The sequence below is a fragment of the Phyllopteryx taeniolatus genome, chromosome 4 (assembly GCF_024500385.1).
Source record: "Phyllopteryx taeniolatus isolate TA_2022b chromosome 4, UOR_Ptae_1.2, whole genome shotgun sequence".
Lineage (NCBI taxonomy): Eukaryota > Metazoa > Chordata > Actinopteri > Syngnathiformes > Syngnathidae > Phyllopteryx > Phyllopteryx taeniolatus.
In genome coordinates, this window is record NC_084505.1 from 17,093,278 (window position 1) to 17,104,717 (window position 11,440).

Consider the following 11,440-nt stretch of genomic DNA (forward strand, 5'->3'; position numbering starts at 1 on the left):
TATAGCAGTTTGAAATGATCTGAATATGATCTGTTTGAAATAATCTGGAACAGTGACAATTCTGCAAATGGTGCAGATAGTTCTCAAGCACATGAGTGGCCAGTATTGGTCAACAACAGATATGCAAATCGTGCAGAGCGACGAGACTATTACAGTGAGTGCACGAATAATGTAGAAGTGTCCCGACAGAGATCTGACAACAAACACCGGACAAAATTGGCAGCATGTTACAATGGAATTGTAAGTTAACCGTTGAAGAAGTGAATGGCAAGAGGGAATAAGCTGTTGGAATGTCTTCTGGTTTTAGTTTGTATTGATCAAGCATCTACCTGAGGGAAGAAGCTGGAAGAGGTGGTGACCATGGTGTGGAGGGTTCAAGAGGCTTTTGTCTTAGTTCTGCCAGTATGCAAGTCCTCAAATGTGGGTAGGGGGTACTGACGAATTTTCGGCAGTCCTGATTGACCTTTGCACTGGGAGTTTGTCCTATTTTGTGGCAGCACTAAACCAGACTGTGATGGATGAACACAGGACTGATTTGATGACTGCTGGGTAGAACTACCACAACAGCTCCTGTGGTGGGCCGTCCTTCCTCAGGGCCTTTTTGGGGATGGGGTTGATGTTGGTGTCCCACTTTAGGTCCTGAGAGACTCTAAATCCAAGGAACTTGAAGGTCTCAACGGTTGACACAGGTCAGTTGGACAGCGTGAGGGGCAGCTATGGCAAAGAATGCTTCCTGAAGTCCACGATAATCTTCTACAGTCTTGAGCGTGTTCGGCTTGAGGTTGTTTCGGCCGCACCAAAGCTCCAGCCGTTCCACTTCCTGTCGATATGCAGATTCATCACAGTCTTTAATGAGGTTAATGACTGTGGTGTCGTCTGCAAACTTCAGGAGTTTGACAGCTGGGTGCGTTGAGGTGCAGTCATTCCTGTAGAGAGAGAAGAGCAGCGGAGAGAGGACATATCCTTGGGGGGGGCCGCAACTGATGTTGCGTGTGGATGAGGTGGTGTCCCCCAACCTCACCTCCTGTGTCCTGCCCGTCAGGAAGCTGTAAATCCACTGGCAGATGGCAGACGAGACGCTGCGCTTGAGAAGCTTGGAGGAGAGTAGTTCGGGGATGATGGTGTTGAGTGCAGGGCTGTAGTCCACGAACAGGATCCTCGCGTAGGTCCCAGCGCCATCAAGGTGTTCTAGGAGGAAGTGCAGTCCCATGCTGACTGCGTCATCCACAGACCTATTTGCTCGGTAGGCAAACTGCAGGAGGTCCAGCAGGGGTCCTGTGACACTCTTGAGGTGGTCAAGCACGAGGCGTTCAAGGGACTTCATGCCCACAGATGTCAGGGTGACAGGTCTGTAGTCATTCAGACTCAAGATTGCAGATTGTAGGTTTCTTGGGGACTGGGATGATGGTGGAGCGTTTGAAACAGGATGGTACTTCACACAGTTCCAGAGAACTACTGAAGGTCTGTGTGAAGAGTGGAGCGAGCTGATCCGTGCAGACTTTGAGGCAGGGTGGGGACACAAGGTCTGGGCCCGCCGCATTGTTGAGCTTTTGTTGTTTGAAGATGTCTCACATCCTGTTCATGGATGGTCAAGAAGGGGGAGTCAGAGATGTAATGGTGGTTGTTGGTGTGGCTGGGTGGGTGTGGTGTGTGGAGGTGTCCTTTGCAAATCTGCAGTTGAAGGTGTTCAAGTCGTCAGCCAGTTAATTAAACAGTGATCAGATGAGCCCAGAGCTGCATGGGGGATAGATAGCACGGGTTGGCGTCACTTAGCGTGGTGTAGCAGTGGTCTAGAATGTTGTTTTCCCATGGTGGGACAGTCACTGTGCTGCTTCTATGTAGGGAGTTCGTCGTTGAGTTCTTCTCTGTTAAAGTCCCCAAGAATAATGAGGGGTGAATCTGGGTGCTTTTTTTCCAAGTTCATTTACTTGGTCAGCGAGTGTTAGCAGTACGCCGTTTGTGTTAGCCTGGGGGGGATGTAAACACCAGTGAGCATGAATGAAGCAAACTCACGTGGCGAGAAGAAAGATTTATAGTTTAAAAACAGTGACTCCAAGTCCAGGCTGCAGTGTGTGTTGAGCTCTGTCACATCGGTACACCATTTTTTTGTAGATAGAAGTATATACTATACTATAGTATATAGAAGCATACTCCGCCACCTTTTGTTCTCCCCGATAGCTTCGTGATGAGGTCCGTTCGGTGTAGTGGGAAGCCGGGAAGCATTATGGCGCCATCGGAGATGCTTTCAAATAGCCATGTCTCTATGAAGCACAGGGCGGCGGAATGTCAAAAGTCTTTACTGGTCTTTGTGAGAAGATGAAGCTCGTCCATTTTGTTGGCTAGAGAGCGTAGATTCGCAAGGTGAATCGACAGGTGCGGCACTTGGAATCCTCTCTTTCGGAGCTTGACCTGCACTCCAGCACGCTTCCCTCTGTGGCGTCGCCTTCGCCTCCTCCATGTCCCATAGACTGTAGCCGCTCCGCCGGTGAGTAACTCCGAGAAAAAAACTGAGCACATTTGTGAAAGTTGGTGAAAGAAAGTCTGGAGTAGACTCCCTAATGTTTAGCAAGTCTTCCCTGTGTATGTAAGTCGCGAAATGTCTCCAAAGAAGAACGAAAACACAAAAACAGACAGTACTCGGACCACTCGGTTAGGCGCCATCTTGAAGAATACATTCATACCTGTCCTGTGCTGTAGCTGTTTACAATAACAGCCAATATGAAGACAGCCATGGTCCGATGCTCGGCCTAGAAAGTAAATAAATAAATACAGTATATAGCTATATACAGTATATTATATAAATATATATATATATACACACACACACACATATATACACACACACACGTATATATATATATATATATATATATATATATATACACACACACACATATACACACACATATATTTTATATATATATATACACATATACAAACACACACACACACACATGAAGAAATATTACTTTCTTTGGAGGTTTGTTAGGAATTCAAGTATCCCTCGATCGTTCATGTTGATTGCCCTTAATTTCCCATCCATAGTAGAGATTATGAAAATACTTACTGGCATGTAGCTGTCAGCCAACACAGACAGGAAGTACTTATGACCGTTGTCTTTGACCAGGTCAGCTTGACAGGACTTCAAACAGATGGAGAAGGCAAAGGAGGATGAAGTTAAGCCTTTCACACGTTCAACTTTAACAAGCAATTTACAGTGCACCGTATGGAACCAATGATAGAAAAACTTTAATACAACCAAGACCACAAAATTCAGAAAAACAACAAATGTTTTTACCCTACTCAGTTCACATGCAAGCAAGCACGCTCTAGTTCAAGGAAGGGCAAATCAGTGTGGCCCACGAAGGGGGGGGGGGGGGGGGGCGGGGGGGGGGGTACCAGGTAAATCAGTGACAATTTTGTAATGATTAAAATACCAGTCGGCTGTAGTCAAATCATCGACAGCAGGATATCAATAAGCTCAAGTTAAGCGGCTGCCGCCCGCAATTGGCAGGAAAGTGGGGTGGGGTGCTTCGGGGACTGAATGTGTAAATAAGTGAGCAATAAACTTCCATCCATCCAGCCTTTCTTTGTACCGCTTATCCTCAACCAGGGTCACGGGTGTGCTACAGCCTATCCTTTGGTTCAGTTAAAAAAAACATTTATAACTCTACTCCAACTGTCAGTTCCCAATAAGAGTATGATTTACAAGTTGAATAATAGGTGGACAAAGATGTCATGTACTATTTAAAGAAATACTCTACATGTAGGTTCACAAGACAAGAGACAAGGCCAGAAACCCCCAAAATATATTAAATATGACATGTTCAAATGTTGATTCATCACAAGACTTACGAGTATGAGTGCACAACTTACACTGTCCACTGCCAAGATTTTAGCCCAGATAAAAACCAGCAGCGGCCGCAGCTCTCTGGCTGAGCTCTGGAGCAGCTTCAACACATACGGAAAGATTCCAACAGACAGGGCCTGGAAACACACAGACACTTACTCAAAGCTTTGTCCTCACTGAATATCCTGTAGGCATCATGGCACAGTTCAGAGGACGCAGCATATGTTGCAATACTTCTGCTCACATGAGAATTGGGTGGTTTCAACCAGTGTCTGTAATTCAAAGCGCAAATGTTGATCTCTTGTCTTATATTCATCTTTTTATGTCAAACCCACAGTTTTTTTTAGTCTACACAAAAAAAAATAAAGAAATTGGCCTCACCTTTACAATATATATTATAGTGAGTGCAAATTACAGAGTTCCTAAAGTCTCAACACAGTCAAACACAGTCTCCCAAGAGTTTTCCCAACCAGTCTACATGTTTTATGAACTTGCAGAAAGCATTTTACCGGAGCCCTGATATGGACTGTTCGGTTCCTGTAAGACTGGTGTCAGTATTTCGTCCACATTGCTGACAGTACGTCGGATTCTTTTCCAGTGAGGGTTGGAACCCACTAAGGCTGCTCTCTGTCACCGATTCTGTTCATAACCTTTATAGACAGAATTTCTAGACATAATGTTCAGTTAATATGAGTTAATGTTTTTATGTCGTCAACCTTGCTATGGTGGACACAGTTGCAGCCTGAATCAAAGTATCTGAGATTTCGACGTGCCATCGTCAAAAATGTGTCTATGGATTAATTCGCCTTTACCAATTCTGTTTTCAACCTTGGTTTGGGAGGGGGGAAAAAGAATCAAGTCTGTTAAATCAGATTAAGCAGATCTCAAAAGTCAATTAAAAATCAGCACTCTGTTTTGCAAACAAACAACTTGCTGATAGATTGAATTGGATAGTTTATGCATGGACAATAGATTTCTGTTTTGTGAATGTATACTTATATAGATGTCTTCTCACACATGCTATTTATATTACATATTTATATGCCCTATATCCGCTCTTGCTACTGATATGATGGAATTTTTTCCGTAATGGGACTAATAAAGGTCATCTTCATCCATCCATTCTTTTTCTTTACCGCTTACCCTCACTAGGGTCGCAGGCTGTTGGAGCCTATCCTAGCTATCTTCGGGCGGGAGGCGGGGTACACCCTGAACCGGTCGCCAGCCAATCGCAGGGCATATAGAAACAAACAACCATTCGCACTCACATTCACACCTACGGGCAATTTAGAGTCTTAAAACAACCTACCACGGATGTTTTTGGGATGTGGGAGGAAACCGGAGTCCCCGGAGAAAACCCACCCAGGCACGGGGAGAACATGCAAACTCCTCACAGGTGGGCCCGGGATTTGAACCCCAGTCCTCAGAACTGTGAGGCAGATGTGCTAACCAGTCTGCGCCGTGCCGCCCAAGGTTATCTTATACTACAAATATTTATAGTAAATAATAATATACTTTTAACATGACCCCGTTCTCAGATGACATCTCCAGTGACGTATTCACTCATTTCCGGTTCAGAGACCATGAGTTATTCTCCAGATGCATATTAATTGGGTTGTTCTTTTTGTTGTTCAAACTTGAAAAGTTTTTTTTTTTTCTTTTTGTAAAAAAAACAATATAGTGTTTATTTCATCGAATTCATTTATGAAATTTTCGTTACAGTGGCCGGAAACAGCGCCATACTGGCAGGTAATGTCGGACGCTGGATTACCACCCCCTCAACAAAACCCCCCAATTGGTGTTATATCTATAACGAGTCAGCATTCAGTGATTTTCATAAAATACGGATGTTCCGTAACATTTGGCAGGTCTGTAAAAACTCTGCATTGGTCTGTCGTGGTGAAGAAGGAGCGGAGATGAAATGTGAAGCTCTCGATTTACTTTCACGTTTCCAAACACACCTTTGGTCAAGAGCTGTGGGTCATGACCAAAAGAACTAGATCACGGGTAAAAGCGGGGTGTAGGGTAGTAGGGTGAGCAGCTTGGTTATCCGGGAGGGGCTCACAGTAGAGCCTCTGATCCAAAGAAGCCAGATGAGGTGGCTCGGCATCTGTTTAGGTTTAGGGTGCCTCCTGGATGCCTTGGTGAGGTGTTTTGGGCACATCCCACTGGAAGGGGGCCCTGGGGATGACCCAGGGCACGCTGGAGAGATTATGTCTCCTGGCTAGCTTCAATTGTACTCTTTGAGCCCGTTTTGTGGAGGATGACTTCGTAAACATAAGCTTTCACACACCACTTGAAGTGTATTTCATAAGTGAGCGAGACACAGCCAGCTGCCGCCAAACCATGCAAATATAAAAGCATGTGTTGTGGTTTAAAATAGTAACTACTGTGTGTGTGTGTTTATGTGTGTGCGTGTGCATATATGTGGGGAGTCAGAGTTCAGCGTTCAGGTGGGCAGAGGACATAAAAGGTAGACGGGGCACAGCGAGCAGAGTTCAGATTCCTGACAGCATGACTGAAACTGTCTTTGAGTCGGCTAGTCCTGGCCCGCAGACTCCGCAGTTTCCTTCCTGATGGCAGCAGACTGAAGAGGCTATGTGATGGATGGGTGGCATCCCCGCTATGCGGAGGGCTTTTCAGGTGAGGCGGGTGCTGTAAATGTCCTGCAGGGATGGAAGAGAGGTTCCGATGAGCTTCTCAGCTATTCTCACTACGTGAAGGAGAGTCTTGCAGGAGGATGCGGTGCAGGCTCCGTACCACACAGTGATGGAGTTCGTCAGGATGCTTTCTATGGTCCCTCTGTAGAACGAGCACATGATGGAGGTCTGCCAGTTGCACATCGACTAGCAGTGGTGCATGACTAGCCGGCCGAAGCACTTCATCAGGATGGGAGCGAGCACTAACGGACGGTAGTCATCGAGGCAGGAGGAAGATGACTTCTTCGGGACCGGGATGATGGTGGCTCTGAAGCACGTGGGGACAACACCCTGACTCAAGGAGGTGTTAAAGATGTAGGTGAAGACATCTGTAAGTTCAGCTGCAAAGTCCCTCAGAACACGACCAGGGATGTTATCTGGGCCCGGGGCTTTTCGTGTGTTGAGATCTTTTCACGCTGTGCTGGGTGAGTGTCAGCACTTGGTCACCAGGAGGGGGTGGAGTCTTGTGTGCAGGGGTGCTGTTGTGCGCCTCAAAGTGAGCAAATAAGTCATTTAGGTCATTCAGCTGGGAGGTGGAGCTATCACAGGTCTGTGGAGGATGCGGTGCAGGCATTGGGAAAGGAACCGGTACGCCACAGCACCTGGCAGAGCCCCACCCCTCCGTGGCCCGACAACTGGGGAGTCCAACCAAGAGAAATGTGAAAACCAACCACCCACCCTTTTACGATGGTTACCAGGTCTCCGACTGGCAACCATTATCCCTGTACCGTGATTGTGGGTGGTGGGGTGTTAAAATTGGAGAAACTGGTGGGGTGAGGCGAGACGGTCACAGGGCAATAATGACCTGCCACCGTGACCCCTACCCCGAGCGACCAGTTCCCCAAAGGATATGTGAATGTATGTCATGCATTAAAAATCTGCAGGAAAGAAGCATGGCAGGCTGGAGTGCTGGGACACCTGGCCAAGTGTCCTCCCCATCCCAGCCCTGCCCCTCCCCCACAGGAGGGTGTATGATGCATGAAAACTGGAGGACCGGAACAGCGGTGAAGGGGAGGGGAGTCAGCACCCGGCCGGGCGCCCGCCCCACCATGCTTGGTGCCAGTCCCCCGGGGGACCCTGAATGAGATATGACTGTGCCCAATGTGTGGAGTATGTACAGTGTGAGTATTAAAAAATGTGCAGAGTGTTTGAAGTAAGAGGCTAGAGTCCTGCGGGTCTGGCCTGGCCCGACCGGTGGGCAGACCACAGAGAAGAGGGGGGAAGTAGGGTTGGGCATTACCCGAATACGAGAGACTGCGGCCCTGTCCCGTTTTCTGTGCAAACTGTCATTTCTGCTCACGTTCCCTATTAGTGAACGAACAATCCAACGCTTGGTGAATTCTGCTTCAGAATGATAGCACGTCGCTATGAACGCTTGCTCGCGGAAACAATCCAAACAGCCAGTCAGAGCGGAGCTGTTTTCCATATTTAAATTAAGAAGCTCAACAATACATTTGGAGCAAAGCTTATTTACATATCGCATATTAATGAGAAATCTGGCGGTCTGAACATCCAGGCGAAAAAGATCAACGAGAATAGCTTGAAAAAGGGCATCCTAGGCATTTTCAACCCAAATTAGGGAGGAGAAACAAGACCGCTACAAGCGGCAACACGATGTCATGCAGACAGGAGGCTAACAGCAGAAAATTCCACAACTCTTTACAAAAACGCACTTGAATCTCCCAAATCCATTTGGAAAAATGTGTTGTAGTCAGACGAGACCAAAGTTGAACCAAAAAAGCGAAAACACAACGCTGCTCATCACCAAAAGAACACCATACCTACACCGAAGCATAGTAGTGATAGCATCATGCTTTGGGGCTGCTTTCCTTAGCTAGAACAGATGCCTTTGTCAAGGTGGATGGGATCACGTTCTAAATATCAGTCAGTGTTTGCACAAAACCTTCAGGCTGCTGGTAGAAAGCATTAAATAAACGTCAGAAAAAGCCTACTTGAACATTTGAACTTCATTTGGGGTTAATGAGAGGTACTTTCAAGTTTAAGGTGGAAGCTGTATGCTGACTCCCACTTTACATGATGTGATTGATTGCTGATCCGTCCCCAGTTACAAAAGGTTGTGCACACACGTGCAATCTTAGTAGTTTGTTTTTACTTCCCCAATTGAAAATAATTCATATTTTCTCAATTGAGTTGTACTGCTTATAGGTCATTCTAAAGGTGGAAAAAGTATTCAAATGATTTATCTTGGTCCCATTTTTCTATACATTACAAAAAAAAACTGGCATTTGAACAAGGGTCTTTAGACTTTTTATATACATTGTAACTATACCTACTTACCTACTAATTTTACCTATAACTGTGATATAAAATGTTTAATTCTAATAGTCGACATGCACTCTATTTCATTAATGTAAGGGACACAGACGGTAGATGATGAACACACCAGACTGACAGCCCAGGGTCCAAGGTCCAGAAAGCGGCCAAGAAGGTCCAGAGCCCGAAGTCGATGCACTTGGCTCAGGAGGACCTAGTAGAAAACAGAGGTCAGTGGTCATTTGTGCTTCTTCCAGAGCAACAGGAGCAGGACGAGAGATCATAGAAGCAGAGAGGTTGAGGCAGTGGAGTGAAACAGATGGCAATCTCACCACTAGAACTACCATGCTGGCCCGAGGCCACACTTGTTTTCACTGTATGTTTAGGGGGGTGTTCTCTTGAATAACATTATCACTTGAAGAAAAAAAAAATCCCAATGTGTTACCACAGGCAGACTATACAACACGATCACCATCCAGAATATAATCACATGTATTCAAGAAAGCTATTTGTGCTAAAATGTGCTATTTGTGCTAAAATGCTATTGTTTCTATAGCATTTTGCATTAAGCATAGTGTGTACAGAATGTGTTGTGTGAGGACTGAACATTCCTGAGGGACTGTCCCACAGTGTGCGTGGGAACAAGCATATGGAGGAACATAGGCGCATACTCACATGCACGCACGCACGCACGAAAACACACATGCACACAGCCCGCCGACACAAAATGTATTATTAGCATACTCCGTGACATAAACCTAGTGAGCGTGACGACCACACGTAAAGAAGGCGGGGGGAGACTTCTTCCGTGTTACCTACAGGTCCAAATACACAGCACACGTTTGTGTGGTTAGTAAAGAGTAAAAGAGCACCAAACCCCTTTTGTTTTCTTTTCGCTCTAAGTTCTTACAAGGTTGATTTATTTTCAAAACATTACCAGCTGATCTTCCAATATTGAGGGAATAATCTTAAATCTTATTTCCACATCATACAGGTGTCCCTAAAAGGAAAAAGAAATGTTTGTGCCCATCAAATATGAAGCTTGAACATGAAGCTGAAAGCAGCCTTAAAATTACAGTACAAGGCTGCATTATATTGCATAATCTTAAAGGTCTCATGTCTGTATTTGCTTTCACTCGCCAAGCAGTTCTACCCAATCAGTCGGGCTTTTTCCACAGCTTTTAACAAGTCCTGGCAGGACTGCTAACAGAGGGCTTAGTCAGCAAGAAATTACCATTCAACACGGACAGCAACACACGGCCACTGCACTGTGATATAATACAACACAACAGCTGTAGAGCCCGGTGGGACGGGGAGAGCGGAATCCAACAATTGATGCACAGCATAAAGGTTCTTGCACCCTAATTAGGGACTTGAAAACATATGTTACGACTATAGGAAACAACTATGACACTCTGGTCTTGTCACAGTCTTTCTTTGTTGCTGGGCTCTAAGGAAGAACATTAGCCTGCTCTTGCCACACATATCAGCCGCCGAGGAAAGAGATTTAAAGAGAGGTACAGTTATTGTGTGGAAAGTACTGCTGCAATGGTAATTTTCCATTAAGTGGCGAACTCTTGCTGATATACGAGTTCAATCAAGATGCAATCGTCATGAGCTAAAGAGGTTCCTTGGGTATAATGGAAAAATAAAGCCTGTTTAAACTCAATTTTCACCATTGCTGACTTGGGTCTATCTGTTAAAGTGATGGCGCCCTGGCAGCGGCACATTCCTCTTTCTTACTTATGGTCCCATCCTAACCAGACACTCGACATCAAGCTGAAATGCTCAGCAAGATTTTAAAAAAATAAACATGAAAGGAAACACTTCGCTTTAGTTCTCTTAAAGACTGTGTGACGTTTTAATTTAAAAGTTCAGTCTTGGGTTTTGTGGTAGCGACTGACATTAAGAACACAATATACTCAACAACAATAATCTAATAATATTGCTATCAACGTTTAGCTTGTTCAGATGTCAAAACAGGGCAAAATTTGGAATTAAGATAATTTGACTTCATCTCTGTTGTATATTAGCGCAATATACTTGCATTAATCAAATCAAGACCTCTGAGAGAATGAAGCCTTACATTTAATATTGCTGTATGACTGTAAATACAGTACTCAACATATTTAACACTTTTTTGATATGGCAACATGCAATATAGATTAGATTATACCAGTAATTAAAGCCTTTAGAAAGAGTTTTAGGTCAGAGGACGCTATTGTGACTTTTACAAATGAGCATCTATCTATAGTATATGTTTTTTTTTTTTTTTCAGGTGACAGTTTATCGAGAGCAAATGTTTGACCTTGATGGAGATCTATGTCCTCTGTATGCTCTTCTTTTATATGTTTTGAATTCAAGGCGTAATCGTGTGCAAGTGTGTACCTGCAGTACAATAGGGAGTTGCTCAGGAGGATTCCGGTTCTCTACACCCATTGTCAACCACACCTGAAATGCTGTCAGCTGTTCTGCGAAGAAAGGACTCTGCTGTGGAGACAAAAATGCACACACACACAGAGACAGACAAACAGCCATGCATAAAGAGCGAGTCTGCAGTGACTAAGTCGTCATCATTTCATAACAACCCGGACACACAAGCCAGGGAGTGACAATG

General features: G+C 45.0%; 1 protein-coding gene across 8 annotated transcripts in view; it reads right to left on the minus strand.

Annotated features, from left to right (window-relative positions):
• Positions 1 to 11,440, minus strand: part of rptor (regulatory associated protein of MTOR, complex 1) — a 155,452-nt gene that overhangs the window by 64,274 nt on the left and 79,738 nt on the right. For 7 of the 8 annotated variants that reach the window (XM_061770032.1, XM_061770037.1, XM_061770035.1 and 4 more), the window contains 5 exons: positions 11,212 to 11,313; positions 8,954 to 9,037; positions 3,877 to 3,987; positions 3,068 to 3,142; positions 2,682 to 2,747 (listed from right to left, as the gene is read on the minus strand). In XM_061770032.1, the coding sequence (XP_061626016.1) occupies positions 2,682 to 2,747; positions 3,068 to 3,142; positions 3,877 to 3,987; positions 8,954 to 9,037; positions 11,212 to 11,313 (438 nt within the window). The remainder of the gene's footprint in view (positions 1 to 2,681; positions 2,748 to 3,067; positions 3,143 to 3,876; positions 3,988 to 8,953; positions 9,038 to 11,211; positions 11,314 to 11,440) is intronic. The other variant, XM_061770031.1, reaches the window with a different exon arrangement.